Source organism: Leptosomus discolor, chromosome 19 (genome assembly GCF_034619465.1).
Source record: "Leptosomus discolor isolate bLepDis1 chromosome 19, bLepDis1.hap2, whole genome shotgun sequence".
Lineage (NCBI taxonomy): Eukaryota > Metazoa > Chordata > Aves > Leptosomiformes > Leptosomidae > Leptosomus > Leptosomus discolor.
In genome coordinates, this window is record NC_141409.1 from 14,152,920 (window position 1) to 14,178,667 (window position 25,748).

At 46.4% G+C, this 25,748-nt stretch overlaps 1 protein-coding gene across 2 annotated transcripts in view; it reads left to right on the forward strand.

Annotated features, from left to right (window-relative positions):
- Positions 1–25,366, forward strand: part of LMX1B (LIM homeobox transcription factor 1 beta) — a 100,409-nt gene extending 75,043 nt beyond the window's left edge. Inside the window, exons 3-8 of one of the 2 annotated variants that reach the window (XM_086475736.1) lie at positions 16,823–17,055; positions 20,764–20,942; positions 21,952–22,029; positions 22,427–22,493; positions 23,341–23,502; positions 25,209–25,366. In XM_086475736.1, the coding sequence (XP_086331862.1) occupies positions 16,823–17,055; positions 20,764–20,942; positions 21,952–22,029; positions 22,427–22,493; positions 23,341–23,502; positions 25,209–25,366 (877 nt within the window). The remainder of the gene's footprint in view (positions 1–16,822; positions 17,056–20,763; positions 20,943–21,951; positions 22,030–22,426; positions 22,494–23,340; positions 23,503–25,208) is intronic. The other variant, XM_086475738.1, reaches the window with a different exon arrangement.
- Positions 25,367–25,748: the final 382 nt, after the last annotated feature.

Below are 25,748 nucleotides of genomic sequence, written 5' to 3' on the forward strand. Positions count from 1 at the left end.
GGTATCGTTTAGTGTGAGTCTCTGAAGGATGCAGAGTGATCAGCGTTCTTGGAAATGAATGGGCTTTTCATGCTGTTGATTTCATTTCTGGGGATGGACACAGCACTCCCGAAAGCGAGGGATTAATAGTCCTGGCTGGATGTGAGCAGAGTGCAGCCAGCACTTCACACTGACGCTTGAGTCAGTCACTGAAAATAAAGTGTGGGACTTGGGAAGAGGTTTACAAATATTTGACAGAGAGCTACCACTGAAGCTTGGTGCTGTTCTTATTTCTAGGCTACCAGCAGTATCTAGTAAATTTTCCCAGAGAATCGCTGCTGTCCACGACATGGCTTCGACATTGCTCTTTCCTAACCCGCCTGTTCTGCCTAAGATTTACCTTTGCCACTGGGGCAGTTTGATGTTGCTAAGCGAAAAGCGAGTAGTTGTGTCTCCGGCATGTTTGGGGCACTCGCTGCTAGGCAGACACTTCAAATAAGCCTCGGGGGCTGAAATGCCGACCAGGGCTGCTACCTCTGGCATCCAGTTAATTTTTTTGTAGAAAATGCAGCAGAGGCTCCAAGGAGCCATCGCCAAACAGCGAGCGCCGGAGTGCCAAGAGTGAGGGGGGGCTCTTTGTCCGAGCAGCAGCGCGAGCTGTGCGGGCGCCGGGAGCTCCGAGCAGGGGCCTGGGGCCGGGGCGCTGCCGGGGCCGGGCCGGGAGGCCGGGCGGACGCACCGCCCCTGCCCGGGCTGCGGCCTTGGCTGCGGGGCGCAGCTCCAGCCGTACCTGCACCGGCCTCGCCTCGCCCGCCGCCGCCGCACGGCTCGCCCGGCCGCTGCCAGCGGGCGAGCCCGGCCAGCCGCGGGCCTCCGGCGGGCGGTGTCGCAGCCCGTCCGTCCCACGCTGCCCCGGCCCCGGCTCTGCGGGTGCTGCCCCGCGCGGGCCGGTGGCCGCGGGCCGCCCGGCCCTGCTGGCACGGGGAGGCCGCGCCTCGCCGTCCTGGTGGAAGCGGTAGCGGGTACTGACGCAGATCGGCTTCGCCGCCTCAACTTTACAAGGTGTCTAGATGGAATATTGATGGATTTGGGCCTCAGAGTGACTAATTAGCATGCAGGATTCCTCAAAAGGGTTAACGTGGGATCTTTTTAATTGTCAAAAGAGTTTCAGGCTATTAGTGTTGGCATATTCTTCAATAATCTGTTTTATTTTTACCTGCTGGGAGCTTAATTAAAAAACAAAGAGGCTCAATTTAAAGCCCATTACTATGCTAATTTTGTAAGAACTGGGCGGTGATTAAGAAGCTTTAAAAAGAGGAGTTTAGTTTGCTCTAGGGAATGGGTTGGAGGCAGGTTTTATTTCGTTTCATTAGCTAGCTACAATTATTTATAAACTAAATGGAAATGATATTAAAGAGTAATGAAAAAGCCAGCATCTATGTATTATTGAACAGCAGAACTTTTTTTAATTTAGCATCGAAGTGTGCGGAGCCTTTATTACTGCAACTTGCAGTTAACACAGCTAAATGCAGTTGTTAAATATAAGAGGCTTTTTAAATATGCCCATAAATACAGAGCTGTCTGGTTTGCTTTTCCTATAGATCACTGGAGTAAGTTTATAAAGATATCAATGTGACAATAAAGATGAACTACTGTCTCTTTTTTTAAAAAAAAAAAAAAAAAGAGGTTTTATGCAGGAAAATTTCTTAATGGAATAAATTGCCAAGACTTATTTTTTTTACGCTACGTATGTAATGTTCTATAACCCAACGGTGCCACAAACTTTCTACTCTCTTTTGCCTGTCATGCAAGCCCAAAATAATACATGCAATTCCAGCAGTGTGGGGTGTACCTGGGAGGAGCGGCTGTGTCAAATGGACATCCAGAACATGAACGCCAGGCAGATACCAGCGCAGCAAGGGCTAGAGATGTTTCTGAGGATGTGAAAGGGTGGGGGCGAGCAGCACAGCAGGAGAGCCTGGCTCCTGGTTTGGCCACGTGAGTGGGCAGTGGGAGGATGGTGCTGTGGGCACAGGTATGGCCAGGGAGAGGCTGCAAGGCTGGCAAGAGCTCAGGAGAGGGCTCCAAGCCCGGAAAGCAATTTTGAACTGAATCCCCAAAACAAGGGTATCTGTTTGCGGTATCTGTGAGGATGTGGGCAGGGAAATGCGCCCTGTATCTGCCAGAGGAACTGGTAAAACTGGCGTGTGTCTTCCCAGCCGTGGGAGGAGGAGGAGGAGGTGCTGAGCCTGTGCCTGGAGGAGCCACATCTCTGGTGGCACCAGGGCCTTCTACAGAAATAGCACTTTTCTATAAAATGCGTAGCTATTCCACCTCGTCTGGCATGAATGAGATCTGGTTACCCTGGCCCGCCTAGTAGCTAACTTAGCATTTGAATTCGCACTGGAACAGTTGCTCTGGTCTTCTAAAGGAGCAGAAGCTCTGTGACCCAATGGCCAGCCCTGCCGGTCCATGCTGAAACCCTTTGTGTCGCTGCTCCTTTTGGGAAAGCTCTCCTGCTGTGCTGCGGGTGGGAGTGGGAGGAGGCCTGGACCAACCGCCAGACACCAGCATCCGCAAGGCAGAGGGTCTGATGGGGAGGAAGGGTGGCCAGAGGGCCAGCAGCTGGTACCAGCCCATCGTCACGGGCTGCCCAGGGCAGCTGGCATTTAACCTCTGTAAGGGTCCGTGTCAGCCTGGCTGCAGCACGAAGCTCTAGGCATGGGTGGCCAAGCTACCCCAGAGCGTCTTTGCTCCCACAGCAAGGGAACATCTGCACCCGTGTGCCTGGTCTTTAGAAAGCCTGTTCTCTCCAGCACACCCCAGAACAGGCACTCTGCTTTCCTTCCACCCGCAGGAGACCGGAGTGGCCTGGGGCCTCTGTATTTCTTGGCCGTGGGAGCCAAGTCCTGGCCGTGAGACTGGCGTGTGTGCAGGTGTGGGCCATGGGCTGGGTCTCTGACAACGGTGCAGGGAGGATGTTGATGTAGCTCTTGCAGGGAGGAGTTGCATGAGCAGTGGGAGGCTGCAGGCAGCCGCACGAGATAAGCAGGGTTGTGAACGGAGCCACATCAGGGGACTTGGGTAGTGTTGCAGGGATGCAGCAGTGAGGCACCAGCTGCCTGATGCGCTGTCTGTCCCAGCTATGCCCTGCCGCGGTGCCAAGAGCACGGAGCTGAGCAGCAGTGCTGTGCCAGCTGTGCTGGGTTCGTCTGTGCTCCAGAGTTCCCCCAGGTTTGGAGTCCTGCAGGAGACCAGCCCCCAGGGCTGTCCGAACTCTGCAGATCCCTCCCCAGGTGTCAGTGATGCTATCTTATACCTTTCCTCAGCCACACCTGCACATTTTTTCAGTCCTTTATTCCCTGCTGGAACGGGATGTGCTTCTTGTACGTGGTGCTTTGCTGAGGGGGTTGAGCCTGAAACGTGACGTGGGTTTACGAATAGTTTCAGCATTGGACTGGGGATGGGGTGGCAGAGAACTGTCTCTCTCTACTTTAATGCTACGAAAGGGTCCTTTGAGAGTGTAAGAGGGAGTTTTCCATGAAGGGGGCCTCAGGTTTGGCCTCAGTATTTAATTCCACATACAGTGCACTGATCAGCCAGTTGAGATTCACCCAGCTGACTCCTAGACAGGGACACGAGGTGCGTGAGGCCCACCCCAGGCTACCCTGAAGCCAGTGGTGGGGCTGCAGGCGCTGCGTCCCCCTCCGGGTGCGGGCTGTTGCCGGGCAGTCCCAGTTCCTCGAGTCCCGGGGGGCAGTGAACGCGTTTCTGCTCTGTGCCGCTGTGTGTTTGAGAGCGGTGTTTTGGGGCAAGCGCTGCTGCTGTGAGGTTGTGTTAATCGATGGGGCCGGGAAGGCGGCTGTGCGTCCGACGGGCATTGCTGTCCCTCGAGGACGGCCATCAGCAGGGCAGGGGGGGCACCGGGAGGCAGCAGCCCCTCGGCAGCTGCAGCCAGGAGGTAGGTGCAGCTGGAGCCGCCATCCCTGCGCCCACGCCATGCGCAGGCGGGGAGGAGGCCATGCCAGCACCCAAAGCTAGCCCCGGTGTCAGGGGGCACCGTGCCTCTCTACTGCCCCCTCAATTAACCTTTTCTAACGGTCTGTATCGGGGAATGGTGTGAACGGAGAAAGTGTGAACTTCGCTAGGGGGAATCTGTAAGAAGTGGGCTTTTTTCCCCCACTTGTGTGGAACTTTGCAACTGAGAAATGAGGGGCCTGTCGACAACTGAGCCATTTCACCTCTCAAAGCATGACCATTTCTCACTTAAATTTACATTTCTGGGGTCAATATTTTCATGTTTTCTCTGTGTATAGAAAGTGTTCAGTAGGTACCGCTGTCCAAATAAAGACATTCAAGCATAATGTGAGCAAGCAGGGATGTGTAAGAAACCCAGATCATTTGTGCATTTATTTGCTTGAGACCTAATCTACCTCTGATGACAGTAGTAATGGGGCTAGCCCGCTGCAGGAAACAGAAAAGAGCTGGCATTTTCAGAGTGGACTGTATGACAAAATGGGACTATTTTGCTTTCTTCTGATGACTATGAACGCCTTCCAAGTCCAGCATCCAAGAGCAACTCTTTTCCAAACAGAATCTGTGAATTGCCTAGGCACTCTTGAGACTCTTGTCCTGAAGTTTGGGCTTTTTGCTGGTATATATCTGATTACAAGAGGATTTATAACTGCAGAGACATGTTTCATGAGAGATATTGCTGTTGGTTCTCAAACTTATTTTTAATTACATTTTTTATCTTTCTGCCGTTTCATCTTTAATTTTATGACAACTTTATACTTCTCACACCAAAATGGTTAGTGGGGCACCTCTAACTTAAATAGTTGTTGCAGCCAGTAAAGTGATTCTTGATGAAAGAAGTTATGAGAAGGGTCAATACAAGAATTAAAATTACTTAGGTGCCCTGCACATCTGTGACTCAAATATCTATAGAAACCAGCAGGGATTCTGCTCTCCAGGACTTCTGGATCCTGAGTCTGTCATGCAGTACACACAGCGTTCTGGAGCCGTTTAGGCTCTGTCAAATCAAAGTTCAGTGTGTTGCTTCCACAGTCACGCTGGGGAGAAAAGCCTAACGCTGTGAGTCTGCTGTTCCTGTGGGTAACTCGGGGCTGAGCCCAGGCGCAGAGCTGCCTCTTGAGATAAAGGTCATACAGCAGAATAGCTTAAAATCCTCTTTTGGTTCTAAAGGCAAACTGGGCTATCCAGGATCCCTGAGGTCTTAAATGTCCCTTGGCCTTCTTTTGACCCTGTATACACCTTACATTCTTCCTTTAATGATTGACACTCAGTGGGTATGCGCCTTCGGGCATTCTGAAGTTGTAGCTGCTTCTTCATCAAAGCAACTGTTTACAGCTGGTTTGAGTTGGATGCCAATAAACAGTATTCTTTTTGTCTCAAAATAAAAAGCAGCTTAAGTCCCTAATGATAAGGATTTTGTGCTTTGTAGAGGAAAAATTCAGCTAGGTTGGGACAGCCAGCCACTCAGCTTAGCAAGTCAGAGTACTTTATACCTCCAGCTAAACCGCTTTTATCTCCTCAAGTGAGCGGGCTATAGATTCTTATCATTGTGGCAGAAGTGATGAGGGTAACATCTTTAGTTGGAAATCATTGGCAACATGCGGAGAAAGCTTAAGATGTTGTCACACTTTAACTTGGTCCTAATCTGTTCAAAGGCAGTTCATACTTTCTAACTGCACCAGCAGGTAGTGAGAGGGAGTCAAAGACCATCAGGGTGAAGTAGCTCATGCTTTTCTTTGGAGAGTTTATGACTTTCATAAAGCGGGTACAAAGAAACTGCAGCAGTAACAGTTATTGTCTAAATGAAGAGCTTATGTTCACCCAACCATATTTCATTAACTTGTACACCCAAGCTTCTACATTTCCTGCCTGTTTGGTGCAGGGCTAGAAGCAAATCTTAAATATTTTAATGCCCATTGTCAGTGAAATGAGAACAAGAGAAATGTGCAGATCAGCCATGCCCCTGACGTGACCATCTGACGTGCCCACCACCACCAGCAGGTAGCACGGACAAGCGTGTGCTGCAGTGTCCCTATAGCGTTCACAAAATTCCCAGTGCGAGCCGTTTTGTGAATTGTGACGTGTGTGGATGATCCAAGAGCTGGGGCTTCTGTGAGGGAGTAGCAGGAAATAGATTTAGGACCTAGCTCTCGATGGAGCTAAGTGTTTTTAAAGTCATCTGGCTGTGAATGGGGACCCCATCCTGTTCCTCCTGGTGTCAGAGGAGTTCTTCATTTCACTTACTTGAAGCAAGAACTGACAGAGCTTCTCCTCCTTTATGTATCTTTAGCAGATGATCTTAACAACCTCAGAATTGAGCAAACTTCATTCTAGTTTGGCAAATATTCTGTAAAAAAAAAAGTGCTTTGTCAACTTTGTAGAAAGGACAGTACAGTCAGAGCAGGATTTTTTTTTCAGCCAGATATTCAACAAAGAACCTAATTTTTTGAAACATTTATGGAACCCTCAGGAATACCGTGGGATATTTCTGTGCTTTTATAGAACAGTTCCAAGCCATACAAATTTTCTCACCGAAAAAACGAATGCTTTTACTGGTATGATGTGGTGGGGATTTTGTGCCCTTTCTCTCTAACAGGCATCTCTATTTTTTCTCTCTATGTGTGTGTATGTGTATGATATATATACATACACATAACCAAAAGTTAAGTAGTATTTTCCAGCTTTGACCTACTTACAAGTTTTCGTTTAATTAAAAAAAAAAATCTGAAAAAGTTAATAAAATGTTTAGACAAACCTTTCAGTCTTGTGAGCTTAAGGGAATAATCCTCTTTGCATGCCTAATAATGTTGTTGGTGTCTAATGGGATTTCATTTTCACACATGTGGAAGTGTCCTGTGTGATATATGTTCAGCTGCTGGGATAACGTCGAACCTGTGCTAACGTTCCAGGCAAGAGGAGGCCCTGGGCGTGCTGTAGGGCCTTGCTTGTTGACAAGGCTTGTGTACGGGTTTAGAGGGTCTAGTTTCCTAAAGCCTGAATGCAAACACAGATGCTGATAGCTAAGTCTTTAGGACTCTGTCAACCATATTGGGCCTTATAGAAGCTAGGAGATTTTTGTCGTTCCTTATTAATCTGAAAATGCAGTTTATAGAGCAACTGTAGTAATCCTCCATACTAGAATAACTAGGCTGGTCTGCTCGTTAACTTAAAGATGAACCAAATGCCTGTTCATTAACGTAAAAATGGTGAATCAGCTGTTTGGAGTCTTCAAAAAAGCCTGTATTGAGAGCTATTTATTTTCAACTGCAATATTAACAGTAAGTAATTGACATGATGTTAATAAGAGCGACTCGACGTTACAAGAATAAATTGCCATTCCTAGACATTGCAGGACACACCTTTAGCTGCCTGAATTTTGGGGGTTTGGTTTGGGTATTTTTAGTGTTCCTTTTTCTTTTTCATTGGTCCTTTTTACAGAGTATCTGCCAAAACCTCTGATTAAAAACTCTTCTGTCTTACCAGAAGAACAAAGCTTGTGAAAGAAGGACAGTGAGGACAAACTATGTGAGATGACTGGGGGAGAAAAGTTTCATCCATTAAAGGTCAGGCTAATAGAGCATGATTTAGAGCAGAATATAGCAGGGACTTTTGTAAGACAAGCAGGAACTTTTCATGCTCAGATGGGGATTCTTGGGTTAAATTGCTATCTTTGAGTTCTGAACTTGGAAAGGTATTAAAGTGGAATTAAACCTTTACACAATCCGGCTCTTGTGTCATTCAGGATTTTTTTGGGTTCTGTTTAATTGTACATCACAGCAGGGTTCTGAGTGACTGGTGCTCTAAAGAAATGAGGGGTAGGGTTAAGTCTGCAGCCCACTGCTCTCTGCTAATCCTTCTTGTTCCTTGAAGAAGGATTTACTTTTGCTGCCAGCTTGTGAAAGACTTTCCTCCTCCCGAAGAGATTGTTGTGGCTTTCCTGGGGAGGTGTGGTTGCTATAGCAGGGAGTCACGCCTGGGTATTCTCTCAAACCCTACTGAGAATGGGCCAAAAAAGAGCCGAAGAAGAGTAAAACTGGGGATTAAAAAATGGAACAATGGGAGACAGGAAGATAGGAGTGGGAACAAATGGGAATTACAGCACCAAAAATAATGCAAAGTGACAAAAAGAGGAAATAGAAAAATAATAGCTGACAGTCAGACTGAAAAGAGAAGCACTACAAAAGAACAATTTATTTTCAACAGGCAAAGAAAATAAAAGGGTGTCTGGGAAATAAGACGCAGGCCTGTGTTGAGGGCTTTTTGGGTTCATATGCATGAAAGTATACAAAACATTTATGCACCAAGTATACAAAACTTTCTCTGTACCCCCTTCTCAGTTCCACCTTTGCCACAATCTGTTTATTCAAAACAAAATCTTCTTGGGTGTTAAACTGTGTGTTTACTTATTTGCTGTTAAATGATATTTCTAATTGTGTCTATTCCTAGGGACTAAGTGTAGGGTAATTCTGGGCTTTTCATGTAAGATCTTGACATGTAGATCAGTAACAGAAGAAAAGATCCAGCTCTGCTCAAATTCTGTTCTTGAATGCTTTCCAAAGAAATAACTGCCTCCAGGAAAATGCCAGTGGGCACTTGGTTTTGCTGCTGCTTGCTGGAGACAAATTCTTCAGCTCTTACCATGGCAATGCCCTGACCTAAGTACCTGGTCTGGCCCTGCCCCTGCCCGGGCACCACGGGAGCACAGACTGCGCCTCCCTCCGCACCCACCGCAGCTGCGTCGCCCGTCATGCTGACCAGCTCATCACTGTATTGCAAAGAGATCACCTTCAGGATTTTTAGACGCTGTATTTTGCTTCTAAAATTTGCTCTGCAAATCAAATGCAGCCTAATTTTGCAAAGATCCAAACATTTTCACCTCAGTGAAAGAAGCAGAAATTTTTGTTCAGGTTGAAGTTTGTCACATTACAAATAAAATCTAAAAAAGAAGCCAGTCCCACATCTAACAGCAAATCTCTCTGAATGCCTTTCCTGCACCCTACTGCTTTATATATAGGAGAGGCAGAGAGATGTAACAGATGAAACATTTTGTTTATGAAGTGTCTATGTTTTGTTTTATTTCACATGTTTTTGCAATATAGATAACAGATTACACCACAGAGCTTTCATTGCCTTGTGCTATAAAGATACTATAAAGCCTTTCTGGGTATTAATAATAGATTGTGTTGATGAGTTTGGAGAAGCTGGCAATAGACCCCCCACTGTAAAGACATTAACACCACAGGACTAAGGTATCTTTCCCTTGCAAATCAGTTGCTAAATTGGCTGTGCTGATGGGTTTGGGCACAAGCTTTTCTACAGCCTCAGTGCAGCAGGCACAGGAAGTTATTTTGTTTTATACTGGCAAATAATGTTTCTTCCTCTTAATGTTTGTAGTTGGGAGGAAAGGCCCTATGTAAATTCTTTCCCTAAGTCATTTTTGCTAGCCAAGAAATAACTTAGAAATTACATTTGAATTGCTTTGACACATGATAATTTTTTTCTCTAAAAGTGAAGGCCGGGGCAGTGGATCACCGACAGTACAATTTCCCTGCTTATAGGGCCTTTAGGGTGAATTTTCATATAAAAATTACGTTAGAAGAATTTCCCTATGTTGTTGGAGATGTAAATTCAGAGGCAACTGTAAATTCAGTATGCCACTTAGTGAAAAAGAAGGATAAGACGTCTCATCAGACGAGGGAATATTCAGCATACTGGGGACAGGCGGTCCTCGCATGAGCTGGGCTGTGAAATAAGGGCCCCTCTCACACGGAGCACCAGCCGTTTCGCCCACTGGAGATCCGTGAGGCCGTACAGGTAGGAATAAAGACGGATTTACTTTAATATGTGTAAATAACTGAATAAAAATCCAAAGGAAGAGAAACGAAAAAAATGTTGGGTTTTGGTAATGACCCAGCTCGGCAGAGTTGCAGCAGAGGTACAAACTCCTCAACACGTACTATGCTTTTACAGCACTTCAGCATAATTTGAAGCAATACAAAAAGCACAACAGCAGAGGCTCATTTAGCCTTTGTTAAACTCCTAGACAAAAATAACATTATTACCTAAATGTTTGCGCTGCCTAAAAATATAATTCTAACAAAATGGTCATATTTTGTTAATCCATTACGCTTCTTAATTGCAGCCTGGGCTTTATCAATTCAATTGGTGCCCTTAACTTTTATAACAGTTTCTATTCTACAGAACAGATTAGGAGAAAATTGCAGCCATAATCTGTACAGTGCAATTGCCGTGCTATAAAGAGGAATGGGAGTAGCGGAGAAGAGCAATTGGATTCCCAAAGGTGGAGCACAGTAGAGCAATATCAGTGACTTTGTAAATGAAAAATTGTTTTAATTCCCTTCTAACAGCAATAATTCGATTCTTCATAAATTTTTCCATCAAAGTGTTGTAAGGAAAAATGCTGTAAAATAGAACTGCATGGCAGTGATGGAAGACAGTTGAACAAAGTGGTCAATTAGGGGATGAAAATTAAGCAAAGAGAAGAGTCCGTTCTGTCACATTCTGCTTGAAGCAAGAGATTCCTCTGCACTTTACATTTTATGTTTTACTTTATAGTTAAGGAAGACGTAACTTTTTAGGTCATTCTGGCCCCACTTGAGCAAGTTACGTTAGGATGGCAGCTTTGAATTCGGTGTGTCCTTATGCATTCGAGTGAATCCATTCGTTGGGTCTGTTCCGTTTGTCTCAGCATCACGGTTCTGACCCCGGACCCGCCAGCGCACAGAGCGTTGGCTGGTCAGTGAGTGCTGGGCCCGCCCGCGGGCAGGATTGCGAGGTGCCTCAGCTGCAGGAGCTGGGCTTGGGTGCCGGGCGGCTGGGCAGTCCTGCGCCCGGTGGCCCGAGGGCCGCTCGAGAAGGTGCCGAGCAGTCACCTGTCACTGCGTGAGGGGGCAGCTGTCCCAGTCCGTTCCCCTGCCCAACACCTGCCCTGTCAGAGCAGGCGGCAGCCGAGCCCTGTCTTGGTCTGTCGGGAGGGAGCTGGGCACGGCTGGTCTGCACGAAGGTCCCCCTGGAGCGGCCCGTGCTGGTGGGGCGGCTGCGGGGATCCTGCAGGGTCCTGAGCTCTGCTCAAGAGGGGACGTCAGCTCAGTGCCCACAGATGACTTCTTTTTCTTCATTGAAACTGTGTAAAGAGAGAAAATTAACACAGGGCAGGAGACTCTTTGGCAGTTGTCATTTCTGTTGCAGTAGAGGCCAGTGATGGCGCAGCGCCGCCATCCCTCCCGCTAATGGGAACCAAGTCTAAAAATGAGCCAAATCCTGCTCCTACCGAGGCAAATGGGACTTTTCCCTTTTATTCCAGTGGGAAGGAAATCAAACAAAGGGTAAAGCTTTTGTGGGTATGGTTGTGACAGAAGCCATCGTCTGGGTGTGGCCATCCTGTGATGCTGTGGACAGAGCAGTTACGTGAGCTGGTGTGGTGGGTCCGTCTTTGGTGGGCAGAGAGGGTACGTGAGCTTGCGGCTCTGACAGTGTCTGTGGTCCCGCTCCCACCAGCTTCAGAGCAAGATTTCACTTAGTATGGGATAACGTGGTCTCTGTCGTTCCTTTATCCGTTGGGTTGCCTTTGCATGGCAGCACAGCACTTCTCACAAAAATGCAAAACGTTCACAGGAAGGAAAAGTAACTTGGTACCAAGATGTGCCACATCTTGATCTGTGAATCCAAACCCACATCGTGAAGTGCCATTTTACACACAAGTTTTCACCAGGAGTCGGTGTTCTTACTACAGCACCTGTGGATAGAGGGTTAATAAATATTTTCTTTGGTTCTCCCTGAAGAAGAAAAGGTTTCTTTGTTCTAGTTTCTCTCTAAATATTACTTTTTTTTTTTCTAGAAACTTTTAATTTTTGTGCATGTTTTATTACTACTCGGTGAAAGGGAATCAGTTTTCTTTTACTGAAGTTTCAGCTATGAAATTTGCTTTAATAAACTATGTAATTGTTTTTTCTGCAGGAAAAATATTTTAAATGGATTGTTTCTTTTTTTAGGCTTTTTTTTTTTTTTCTTCAAATCATAAAATTATAATATTTCTGTTTTGCTTTAGTGCATTTGAGATGTTTTGAATGTTCAGAATTCAGTGTAACCAAGCAACAGTTTTTCTTTTTTATAAGCACCCATGAGCTGTAAGACACTACAAAGATGTTCAAGTCCTGTGCTGGAAAAAAACCCCATGCATAGTGTTTTCCCCATTCTATGTCCTCTAAAGAAGACAGAAGTATCAAAATTTCTCCCAAAGAACAAGTAACAGATGTCATTCATTAGTAATTTAATTTCTTCTCTTAATAAAACTCAGTTGTGTGAAAAGCATAATGTATTTTACTTCAGCTTTAACATACTTCGTACTGCAGAGTGCCAGGCGAACTCCCAGCTGGCTATGTAGGCACGATAGGGACGTCTCATACAGGCTATTATCAGAAAGAAAAGCGTCAGAGCTAGAGACTATACCTACAACATTTGCAAAAGCTTGTGACCACCATCTTTGCATATTTATTAAATAAAGAAAAGCCAGATATCTGCTGTGGTTTCTTGCAACACGTAATGTCAGAGTAGCACGGAAAGGAAAATGATTTAACGGCTCTGATAGGCAGACAGCAGCATCTGTCCTCTTGCATACATCAAACACGGCTTAATAACTTCCTATTTGCTGCTTCACGGCAGAGGTCCAGTAAATAAGCAACCTGACTGAATTAGTCTATTTTTACACCTCTGTCCTGTACGACAAACCTCTTGAACCACACTTAATACGAACAGCAAATTTCGCACTGCACATGGAGATCTCTCAGCACAGATTAAATTAGTTATAATAAAACAATTAAAATCTATTTGCCCACAGTCAGGAGGAAATGAAGGGCCTGGGTGAGCAATAGAAAGGTAAAGGGTGGGCTGTCAGGACATCAGAAGAGTAAACAGCAGGACCGTGATTCTCTGGAGCATAGCAGGGTCAAACTTACTGCAAGATAACTGCGCGAGAGATAATAAATCAGTAGTACATATTAAACACCAGATGGTTGTGCCCATGCAGGAAGGCACAATGGATCATGTAACTGTGGTTGTTTCTAAGGATTACTGATTCAGCCTGACTTCACAGGGATATCCTAACAAATAAAATCTTTACGGCCTCTTCCGCTGGTGAACATTTTCATCTACTGTTTAAAGACAGGACCACATGTCTTAGCGTTTTCATTGCCCCTGATATATATGCAAAATTAATTTGTGTAGTTCACCCAGTTTTAGCTGGTGAAGATTTTTTTGCCTATCTAGTACTGTAAAGTTGCTTCACAGTGATTATTACAAATACTCAGATGGACAGACAGGCCATTGTTCCAAGCTTTAGCTCGGCTGAATCCCCCAAGTGTTTCGGGCATAGAGGCAAACACACTTAAAAACTCCTAAACCTATTGAGTTGTCTTTCAGAATTGTCCAGGCAACAGAACTTATTTATAAAACTCTTGCAATCATTGATTCAAAACAAGGTTTTCTTGTTCTGCTTTTCTCCTTTGTCCTCTTTGAACAATTTTCTTTGGAATGTTTTCGTTGTGCTTAGGAGTTGGAGATTTCCTGGGGCTTCTAATAAAGGCATTTGATTTCCACTCTCCACATACTTTAACAAGTCCAAGGATTTTGAGGTTTGACATTAACTTAAGAGAGCTGGAGATAGTCAGCCATGGGGGTAAAAAGTCAGAGTTATGCAAATTATTTGTAAAATGTATAGAAAGCGAAAGAAATACTTTTTTAAATGTGGTTGGTGTGGGACAGTGTCTTTGTCTCAGCAGAGAGTATCCGCATGCTCCCCTTCAAATTTATGGCTTTGATTGAAACCTGTAAAGGGGTGATCTGTAAAGTATTCCTGCTATCCTACACTTCTCAACAGGTTTATTACCATTCGTTTATAAAATGAACAGTCTAATGAGCAGTGTTTTAGATCACAGATATCAAAGTCTGGTCATTTGTCAAGATTAGTTTCCTGTTGTGAGGTTGCCTTGTGCAAAAAAAAAAAAAAGCGCATAACCTTGGGTTACTCTTGAGAAGCTAAAAAAATACCTATAAACACTTTATAAGATAGATTTAATGAAGATTTTATAATCTCAGAATTAAATCCAACACAGCGCAGTGTGTGTGAGTGCATGTTACAATGCAGAGAGTACTGAGTATGGAATTTCCTTATGTCGACAGTGGGCAAATTAGAGCTATGAAGTCCATGCAGTATTGTCAGGCCAATTTAACGTTAATTTGAATGAGATAACGCTACATTGATGACAGCGTGATTTGTTATAACTGAAAGACTGCCTTTGGAAACGTTGCTGTGAAAGCGCCATCTTTCTGGCGATAGTCAAATGCCAATAAACAACACGAGGTGTTTTCTATTTATGTGCTAGGCATCTTGTATTTTGGGGAAAAAAAGAAAAAACCCAAACGCGCCTGAAGCGCTGTGGCAGCGAAGGCGCTACTCGGGGGAGCCCCACGCTGCGCAGCACCGGGCTCGGAGGGAAGGGGGGGGATGTGGGAGTCCCGGTCAGAAGAGCTGCGGTGGCGGGGTCGGAGCTCCTTGTCACCGAGTGCACCGGTGTTCCCACCGCCGGGGGCGGGGGCGGGGGCGGGGGCGGGTTGGGAGGTTCGCTGGGAAGGGAGCGGGGGCAGCCACGGCCGCCCCGGGCCGCTCCCCGCTGTCCCCCGCCGGGCCGGGCGCTGGAGCCCGCAGCCCCGCTCAGCGCGGGGACCCCCCGCCGGGGCCTGCCCGGGCCCGGCCGCGGGGCGGCAGCGGCAGGAGCGCGGGCGCCTCCCGAGGTTCCCCCTCGGGCAGCGGCGCCGCCGCGGACGCCGTGACGCGGCAGCGGCCGGAGCCGGTACCGGGCGCGGTGTCGCTGAGGCGCGCGCCGGTCGGCGGTCGGTGGCTCCGCGAGCGGGGCCGGGGGCGCAGCCGGACGCCTCCGCGCCGGGTTTGCTGGTCTCCGGGGTCTGTCGGTGCGCTCCGTCGTGCCCGCAGCCCTCCCGCTGAAGATACGGGCTTCACTCAGCTGAGTCAAATGGGTTTAAGCAGTTAAACAGAAACGACTTTTTTAAGTGCTTAAGGCCTGTTTGCTCTTCTTCTCCCTTTGTGTTTTAATCCTTGCAGATATGTTCGGTGTATAGATAAAAATATTTCCTGCCTAGGGATTTGCCAGCTGAAGCATTGTAAGAAAAACCTTGCAGGCAAACGTGGTGGGCTGTATGAAGTAAGACGGCCTATGTACTAGCAGTGCCCGAGTGTCCTGCGTGGCATCAGCTTCCCTTTAATTGATTTAATTCGTTACGTACCCAAAAAAGAGCCACTCGGTCCGCCTTGCGTGGCTTGTACAAGGCACAGCTGTTCCTCGTGGCTGTGGCCGTGCAGAGGTCCGCACCGCGCCAGCCAGGTTCGTAGCGTAGCTCTCCTTTATTAGATCGAAAGACACAGATGGGGAAACCCCGCGAGTTCTTGGGCGCTCAGCCTCTCTTTGGATGCCGTATGCAAAGGTATTTACATTTTCCTTTTCCTCCTGCCCATTCTGTGACTCCCATCATTTTGCTGAGGAGCTTCTGACTGCCATTTTGGTGTACTTCTCAGCTCAGACAAAATGGAGGCTTTGGAGGAATCAGTAACTGCCAGAGCCTGTGCCTTCTAAAATTGAAGATAATCGCCTTTTTTATAAAAGGTGATAATTTTCAGGATGAAAAAACCCCATCAGCGTACCCCATCCTAAAAGGCAGAGTCTCCTTTTTTTCCCTGTGAACACTTGGGTGCAGTTGTGTTAATTTCATCGCCGAGATGTAAATGTTAATGCATCTTGCGCTTTGATGTATTGCCACAAAAGACACTGAATTTCAAATCACCAAGCCCACTGCGTGACACAGGGACGTAACTTAGCTATTCATCTTTATTTGAAGCAGCCCTCTTCCTAAAAGCTCACTTAAGGAGATTCCCAGTTGCCATTAGAAAAGCAAAATAAAATTAATCTAAATCATTCTATCTTAGAAAATTAATGATGGATGAAGGGGGGGTGTGTGTGTATAGAGGTTTAATAAGAACTAGTCTGGAATACAGTGTGAATTCTAGAGCCTGTGATTATAGTGGTAATTTAGCAGATTGTATCACTGCCTATCTCTGCCAAAGGATATTTCACACCATTTAAAATGCACAGTGCTCCCTTCAGGGACAGGTTGTTCTGGAATAACTCAACATCCGAAGAAAAGCCGTGTTATTTCACTCCTCTCTTTATCAATTGCATGTGTGCGATTGCATGTGTGTGTGTCGTCTTCTCAGCCATAGCACCCGGTTTTCATGCTTGTTTCTGCGTTCGTTTGTCTGCCTCCTCGGAGACAGACAATACCAAAAATGGAAAGTCATGAAATCCATTCAGAATAGGGTTTTAAGTGCTGAAACCAGAGAGCCTGTATAAAACAAAGTGTGAATCGGCCCTTCCTCTAAAAGGTGAATTAAAATAAATTTAGTTTTGAACAAGTTGTCCAAACCCTTGAGAGCACCTTTTTATTTCTCATTGTGAAGAGGAACAGAACAGCGAGATAACGACAAATCTCAGTACTTTTTATCCAGCAAAGGTGATTTGGGAATCTCTAGACCAAAGGGATTGAGATTTGAATAAACTGCATGGCTGTGATGTTTCCAAGAGTAAGGATGCAAGTCTCGCAGTGTGCAAAGACATGAGCCAAGCTGATCTGTAGTTAAATTAGAGAATTTGCTGCATTTGAATTCACACAGTGTATGATCTGACATTCCCTTTGACTTCACTGCCTCTCTTTCTTACAGGCTGTTTGCTGCTAAGTGCAGTGGCTGCATGGAAAAGATCGCCCCGACAGAGTTCGTGATGAGAGCCCTGGAGTGTGTTTACCACTTAAGCTGCTTCTGCTGCTGCGTTTGTGAACGACAGCTGAGGAAAGGGGACGAGTTTGTTCTTAAGGAAGGGCAGTTGCTCTGCAAAAGTGACTATGAAAAAGAGAAAGACTTGTTGAGCTCAGTCAGCCCAGACGACTCAGACTCAGGTGAGCTTTTCCCACACCTGCTCTGACTGGAAAAGCCGCAAGGGTTTGCAGAGCTTTCCTATAGAAAAGTATATTGATTTTCACATCCACTTTATCTATATGCACATGCCACCCATGCAAATTAGCAGGCACAGCTAGAAAAACCCCTACTTGCAGTCTGTTCTCCCTAGCTTGACTCCCTTCCTTAACCTGCTGCTTAGTAAAGAACAAAACCTTTTTGTTTTCGTCAAAGTGTTTTTCTGTAAGATCACAAAATGTGAGTCAGGCTGACTTCAGTTACCTGAGGCCTCCCTCAGTGTGCTGTTTGCCATAGGCGTTCTGCCCACTTCACGTGTTTTTCAGGGGATCTTCTGCACGTACACTTTCAGCACTGAGCTAGGAAAATGGGCAGAGTAGTAATACGATTTTCAAGAGTGTTCTCTCTGCCAATCACAAATGGTAACTTTAAGAAAAACTACAAGTACAACACAGAAGTACTGAGGACAATCTGAAAGAAAGCGAGAAGCGGGTTTGTGCTGCAGCAATAGCCTGTGCAGCGCAGGAAGCCAGGGCAGCTGCCCGCTTGCGAAGCTGCCTGCATGCGCACTCCCGTGAAGGCAGGCAAGAGGGCCCACACGGGAAGAAAACCAAAAAGCAATAACCTGAATGAGGAGTTCAGGGGAGTCTGCCTCCAGATGCCTTCAAGCCAGCTACCGTGCTTGGCTCTCCTGACTTCTGTCCTGACTTCTCCCTGGCAGTATGTCTCCTGTGCTACTAAGGCTCTCGTTTCTGATCATCCCTGTTGCCTACCTGCTGTTCTGTGTCTGAGCCCCATTCTGGCGTCAGCCTAGGGGATCATCTGTGTGTCGACCCAGGGATAGCTGCACTATGATTTGTATGCTATGTACAGTACAGAAGTGAGGCACACAAAGTGCGCCTGTTACAGGTCTCCAGGAGTGTCCTTGAGGAACTCCGCTGTTCCTGATGGATGCAAACTGTTTAGGATCAAGGGCCGACAGACCCGATCTCCTACTAAAATGCACTACTACTAGTCTGCAGCGTGACCTCTCTGTTCAGAGGGCCCTGGGCTTTGAACAGTGTGATTGCAAGAGTCTGCACCACTTGGCCTGAGAGTTAAGGCAGAGGGTCACCGCGCTGTGACCAGAGCTTTTGCCTTCTCCTAAAGAAGAGAGTGGGGCCAGAAAATGTGATAGCAGCTGATGGGTGTCTTCCCTGAGTTCTTCACGATGACGGGGAGGCAGATGCTTCCTTTCCTCCACCCATTTCCTAGTGAAGGTTTTAAAACAGAGTGAGCAAAATTCGCTTGCTGTCTGTCCAGGGCTGGAAACACAGTACTGCACAAGACACATAGTTCACACGCTGAATTTGGGTTTTCCAGTCCAAAACCCAGGGAATCTGGTGGTGGTTACAGAGAGGACTGGCTTTCGTGCTCACAGGCAGTTCCAGGAGAGACGGGATGCCTTCTTCCTGTGCCACATACACTCAAGGAGACTGAAAACCTGCTGCTGCCGCTGTGCCCTGGCTGATCCCAAGACTAGAGACAGTGTGCTCACACATTGCTGCCAGCCGTCGTAATTGCACACTTGTTTCCCAAGAAAATATCCAAGAAAATTGACAATTACCATTCCATTATGTGTACGAATGACATGAATGTTTGTCTCTGGTTTATGGGAAAATGCATTATTCCAATTTAGCTAGGAGCAGTAATTATCCTTAATCTCTAATCCGAGAGCCGTATTCTCCACATTGCTGAAATTTATATTTTCATGTCAAGAACGCTGCAAGACAAAGGTCACTGCTGACTCGGTAGGACGTGCGGGACCGGGGCCTTTCTTGGAGCAGCAGGTTATTTATTGCCCTACTGTATCTGCAGGACCTTGGGTGCTCTCCTCTGTAAATCTCGTGTCACAGGCTTTGGGCTCTTTGTGAATTTGCCCAAGGCACGCGAGTTCCCTGCTTGCCCTTCAGCGTGTCATTCTCATCGCCCACCTCAGCATCCTGCTGTCCCCCTGTCCACGCCCAGACAAACCCCCTGGAAAAGCTGCGTGTGCGGGGCTGTCCCACGCCGCAGCAACGGGCACGGGGATCCTCCTCCCCTGCCTTCCTCACCAGCCGCGCGGGCGCTGGTGGCTGCTGTTTGCTGGCCGGCTGCGTTGGGGATCTGCGTGGGGCACGGGTGGGCTCTCCTTTGGGACCAGATTTTCTGTGTTGTGATCGGCAGAAAGCCACCGCGGTGGCACAAAACGGCCTTGGCTTCAGTTTCATTTGCCCTTGGCACAAGGGGTAGTTTCTTACTCCTGGAGACGCTTTATTTTCCCCTCATTATTTTCTGTTAGCCAAACCCAAACCTGAAAAACAAGCTGACAAATTAAATGGGGTGTTTTGTCTCCTGTTGTCTAACACATTGAAAACACAGATCTCCCAGATGCCTGTGTGAGAGCAAATGATTTCACATAGCCCTGGCTGAGAGTGTGTCCTTCTCCAATCAAATATTTATCCACTGGACACAAAAGTAACTCTCCAGTGAGCAATATTAATCCTCACAAACCTTTCCTTAGAAATGGCATCCTGGAAAGTTAATAATGTCATGGTTATTAAAATGACTGAACTTCTCTTTAATCATTAGGCAAAAGATGCTTATTAAAGTAAAAGGTGATTAGATTGCTAGGTGCGTAATAATCAGACCCTAAGATGAATTAAAGTCTAATTTGTTAATTCCCCAAACGTAATCTTTGAGTATATAAAAATTGCAGTGTGTTTCCTCATGTTGAAGTCCGTATAATAGTATATTAATGTTATATATATTAATGAAGAAAAATCAGTAGTCTGGTGAAATAAAATATGCTGAGTTGAAAAGTTGTTTTTCACAACAAAATTTGTACTCACTCTTCAACCTTTGCCACTGTGATTGAGATTTCCCAGTACAATATACTAACACATGTAATATCACCAGAGGGTAAGAATATTCAGAATATAACTATAGAAAATACAGGTAATTTATTTGGTCTACACAAGCACAGATATACTTGTATGTATTTACCAAGAAAGAGAAATTTGTGCGTGCACATATAGACACATTGTACTGCACAGAGAAAGAACATTGATGTTTTCTGTGGGATACAGAAATGACATGGCAACGATTAGATTAAGTATTATCTCTAGAGCGTCGAAATATTCAGAACAATTACTGGACTCTGCACCGTATTTAGCTAAACAGGCTTCGAGATACCTTTGCAATATTTGCACTTACGCTGTTTTGCTGCCATAGCGGTGTGGGCAGTAGTACCTGCCTGCAGCAATGCTTCAGGAGAAGATGCAGCTCCGCCGTGAAGGGAAGGGTGTGTGCCGGTTGGTGTGGCTGCAGCAGGTGAGCACACGGGGGACCAAGCGATGCTGGAAGGGCTCAAAATCTCCCTGTGCCCCATTCCTGGAAATACTGAAGCGTATTCTGAATTTCCATCCCCTGATCAGTCCCATGCCCTCAATTAAAAGTTTAAACACATGTTTATGCTTTTGTGGCGTTTGATTTAGGCAGTGCACGCAAATCTAAGATAGCATCTTCCTGCCTGCAGTTGCTTTAGGTATTCAGATAAACGTGGGACAATAGTTGAACCTGTGAACTAGTTTGGCAGCTGAAGAGCAGTTCTCGAACACCCTGCTGGCTTGGTGGAACAAGTACCATTTCATATCCTGTTCATTTTTCACCAGTTAAAAGCGATGATGAAGATGGAGATGTTAAGCCCACCAAAGGACAAGTAACCCAAGGAAAAGGAAGTGATGACGGGAAGGACCCGAGAAGACCTAAACGACCAAGGACAATACTTACTACGCAGCAGAGACGAGCATTCAAAGCATCCTTTGAAGTGTCTTCCAAGCCCTGTAGGAAGGTAGGTGCTTCATCAGGGACCTGAAGTCAGCTCTGACACCAGGCCATGGGGGTGACAGGGTCAGGCCGCAGCTCCAGAAAGCCCCCTGTCCCTTCCTGGGAGAGCAGCAGGTGCCTCTGGGTGAATGCAGAGACCAGGCCAGTGTATGGTGATGCTCATCCAAATACCGCCTCAGCCTGGAGCAATCAGCAGCTTGGGACCAACCGGCTCGTTGTCATTCCTGGATGTTCACCCACAGTACGCAGAGCAGCCCCATGACTGGTTCCTGCTGAACAGCAATATTGGGTTCTTATAAAACGTGAAATAGGCCTTGACTGTCAAAGCCCAGGTAAACGAGAGGCTTTTGCGCTTCTCCTTCCCACCACAGGTCTAGTGGGACGGGTGCTCAGCTTTGGTCCCACCACTTCTTCTTCCAGTCTTGTTTTTTTATGAAGCTTAACCCTGCTGTTGGTGGTGTTTATAGCAGCTAGGGAAAGGTGTAACCTGTTGCTTCACGGGTGAATCTGGTGAAAATCAAATCTTTGCGAAAAGCAACCCAAGTAACTGTTTCCTTCTGAGTTTGACTGGAAAAAAATCGAGCTGCATCCTGAAAGCTGTCATTTTTGCAAAAAGTGACGTTCTCCTGCTGACATACAAAATATGTCTTTTGGGTCAGTGCGATGTACCTTTTTGCTGTTTTAAAGTATGAAATTGTACCTCAACAACATGAAAATTGTTTACAGACAAATATGTATCTTTTTGCACAGAACTGTTTTGTGGGTAATATAAAAATCATTGAATGATTTAGTGTCATTTTACACAGCTTAGACTATTTGTTCAGTACTTTTGAAACTGGTAGCAACATGAAGGGCAGAACTTAAACAACTATGCAAAAACATGAGTAATTTTTAAAAGTAATTCTGTATGTGCAGTTTTTATTGTAAGTACAGACATATTCCTTCTAACGTAACTGATTAGTTTTTAAAAAATATATTTAAAAAATCACATCATTAAACATTTCCTCTTGTAGGTCAGAGAAACACTAGCAGCTGAAACAGGACTCAGTGTGCGAGTTGTCCAGGTCTGGTTTCAAAACCAAAGAGCAAAGGTAGGTTGTTTGTCAAGTTCTTAAAAGTAAAATGCAAATTGTCCTCTAACCCAGATTTCTCCCTCCCCCTCGATGTAGTGCATACCACAGAGATCCCAGGGACTGAACTGTATGTATTTTGCGTGCACTGCTGCCTACGTCCATACAAGAAAGGCCACTTTCAAACACAGGCGTTAAGTTGGTGTGCTCAAAGCAGCATGAGGTTGGGAGTAAATTTTGCATGCAAATATGAACTGGAAACTGAAATGTTTTAAGCTTAGAAACAAAGCTGAACTCATAGGGGTGTGTGCATGAGTATAAATGGTCTGTATTAATTGATTCGATGTTTGCAGAGAGTTTTGTAAGGAAACAGAATTCAGAGCTGTGAGATTGTTCTTGTTCTTCCTCTTTTATTCAGATGAAAAAACTAGCACGAAGGCATCAGCAGCAGCAGGAGCAACAAAACTCGCAGCGACTAGGGCAAGGTAGGGGATTTGTGATGAAGGCAAAGAAAGGGGAAAAGAATCTGCAAGGTTTCTTGAAGTGCTGTTCCCTCATAATGTCTGGAGTACAGCCATACGGGGCGTACACAAGTCTGTGGATAACCTGCCGTCGTCAGTGGAAACACGCAGAGGTGCTGTGTCTGGGTGCCCACCCAGGTTATCCCAGAGTTCTCCCATGGGGAAGCCCTGGAGGTGCTTTACACAGAAGCTGTTGCCTCCTTTCTAGAAGAAATATGCTGTATAGAGGCACTTTCTCCAGGAGGCTCACCCCAGGTGGATCCTCCAGTTTGTTTTCTCCTGAAGAAATGGGGACCGTGCTCAGCTGGGCGTCTGCAGGCTCCTTGCTGGCGCGTCAGCATCGCTGCCACAGCCAAGGCACGGGGAGCCCCTCCTGTGCCCCAGCAGCTGGCTGGACCCTGGGGCAGGAGCTGCACAGAGGCACCAGGGTTTGCCCTGCTGCGCCACGGATGCTCTGGAGGTTCTCCAACTCCCAAGGCCTTGCAGCCTCAAATCCTCCTCTTTACGCAGAGCCAGAAAAACTGGTACCAACAGAAGTCAGAGAATAATAGGGCTGTGTCATGCGCAGGGGAGACTTTGGGAAGGTACGGTCCAGCACCCGGGAGCTCCAGAAATGATAGTCAGAAATTACAAGTCTTTCAACTTACTGCTCAGGGTTGTACTCTCAGACAAAATTTGGAGAGCTCCTCTGAATGACAGGACACACCTAGCTGTGTTCGCTCTGCGCTCGGGTTCAGTATTGCCACTGATGCTACTGTCTGCTGCCTCCTTGTTCCTAAGCCGTGACTGTGCCCTCCTGTTTGCTTTGCAGAAGTAATGTCCAACCGAATGGAAGGGATGATGACATCTTACACGCCACTTGCACCACCACAGCAGCAGATTGTAGCAATGGATCAAAGCAGTTATGGCACAGACCCGTTTCAGCAGGGTCTTACCCCTCCACAAATGCCAGGCGACCACATGAACCCTTATGGTAAGGCATGCATCATTCTGCCACATCAGAAATAGCAGGGTTCTTATGCTGGTTCACACACCACAGGTTCAGTAGTTACTTGCTTTTATAATATTTTTTCTAGGATTTGTACCTGGGAATTTGTACTGGTCAGTTTTGTGTGTATGTTTTCATGTACACAGAAGGGGGTAGAAGAGAGCTCATGTCAGGCTCTGGACACCCTTCAGAACGATTTCACGTTGTAATTCTGATAAATGATAAACCAGGCAACATCACCTCTCCAGCTCCACTTTTTTAAACCACTATCCAAGACACTGAAAAGTAATCCAAGACATTGAAAAATAAACCCTACCAAATTCTAGCTCCCTCACAAGTTTTTCTTAGAGGCTTTGGGGAAAAAGTGCCTTCAATAAAGAGAAGTAATCTATTCATTCCAAAATGAGTAAGCACCCCTGTGAGAGCCCTCAGATTGGATGCGTGGATTTGTTAAAGAACAGTTCTTGAGCTACTAAGAGATCTGTCACCACAGGACTTTTCTCCTGCGTAATTTTATTCTCTGCCCAAAATCAAGATGATGGTTTACTTTCACAGTTTCCTGACCATACACCATCAAGTGGATAGGTACACCAAATGCATCACAAGCATTAAATGCCTAATAATTGGTTCTGGACAGTTGCAGTATGGCATTTAAATAAAATTTAAGAGGATTTCTCAGACTGTGATTATTGGCCTTGCTGTAGCCCACAGGGGCCTGTTATGTCAGACTTGTTTCTGCTGGCCAGGAGCACTTCACTGTAGAGGTCCTCGTGCTTATCACTTTCATGAGCACAGCGTGCACAGGCCGACAAGAAATCTGCTTTGGGTCTGTGTTATCCCTTTTCCCACTGAGACAAGTCCATGGTACACACCAGGCAGTTTGGTAAACCCTGTAAGGAGCTGAGGACATCTGCAGTGCCAGTGAGCGTCAGGTGGTGCGTCGTGTTGTTGCTGGGCTTTCTAAGCAAAACGCCTTGAGAGGCAGGTTCTGTGCTCCAAAACGAGTGTGGGAGGAGATGGCGCAAAGCCGATTCAGAGGAGTGCACGAGGAAGATGATTCAGACTAACACTTTCTTAGTGCCCACGGGACTTGAGCTAGGGCTCTTTCTGGCACCTTAAGAGTTGAAGCAAGCTGAAATCTTAGTTGCTAAGAAAAATAAAGGGTGCAGTTCCAAACCAGCCCAGAAAGAGTGAAATTTTCTGAAGTGAAAGCATGTTTGCAACTGTTGCTCACTTGAGGCCAGGGAAGCTGGGTCTCCTCCTGGGCCCTGTCACGTTTGCAGATCTGTCTTTCACCTTGCTGTTGCGGGCGCTCGATGTCTGGTCCCACCTTCCTCGGCTGCCCCGGTGCCCCCGCGAATGCCGGATCCCAGCTCCCGGAGAGCTGGGGACCTGCTCCTCCCCAGCACCGTTTGCTCCCGTCGTCAGCCAAGACTCTCTTTTGTGCTGCTGACTGAAGCGTACGTTAAGTCCTGGCAGGTTTGGTGGCACTGCTGCCAGCTGAGCTCTGCGAATTGGTTGCTAGCCTTCCTCTTTGCAGGTCAGACCCTTAGAGTGAAATTGCGTTAACGTGTGAAAACAAAACCAGGAGCATTGCCTTTTGTGCAGTGCGCAGCGTGTGAGCATCCATGTGTACTGTGTCCTCCTCTGGCTGCACAGAACCCAGCTTAACATATACGTTTCATTTGCAGGAAACGACTCCATTTTTCATGATATCGACAGTGATACCTCTTTAACTAGCTTGAGCGACTGTTTTCTTGCCTCTTCCGAAGTTAACTCCATGCAGGCTAGAGTAGGAAACCCCATTGACAGGCTGTACTCTATGCAGAGCTCGTATTTTGCCTCATGAAAATAAAAGAAAACAAACAGCCGGCGTATATTTAGCCAGTGACTTTTTCCAGTGCAGACTCTACAGCCATATGTTGCCCAGCTCTTCCTTCACAGAGACTCCTGCTGCCTCTGGACTGCAAAGAGCATTTTTAGGAAGACTGTATCTGTGTGCATATATGTGTATGTATGTATATATATATTAATGCCTACCTACATACATACATACATATATAAACAAAACGCATCCACCAGTCCCATACCCCTGATTCCCAGCTTGCACCAGACCACGAGACAAGCACGGAAGGAACAGAAGACCCTGCTCGTCAGCAACCTTTGGTTTGGTTTGGTTTGAGCTCATCGTTGTAAAGGAAATGGAATTTGCGGAAAGCTAGACCTTTTCC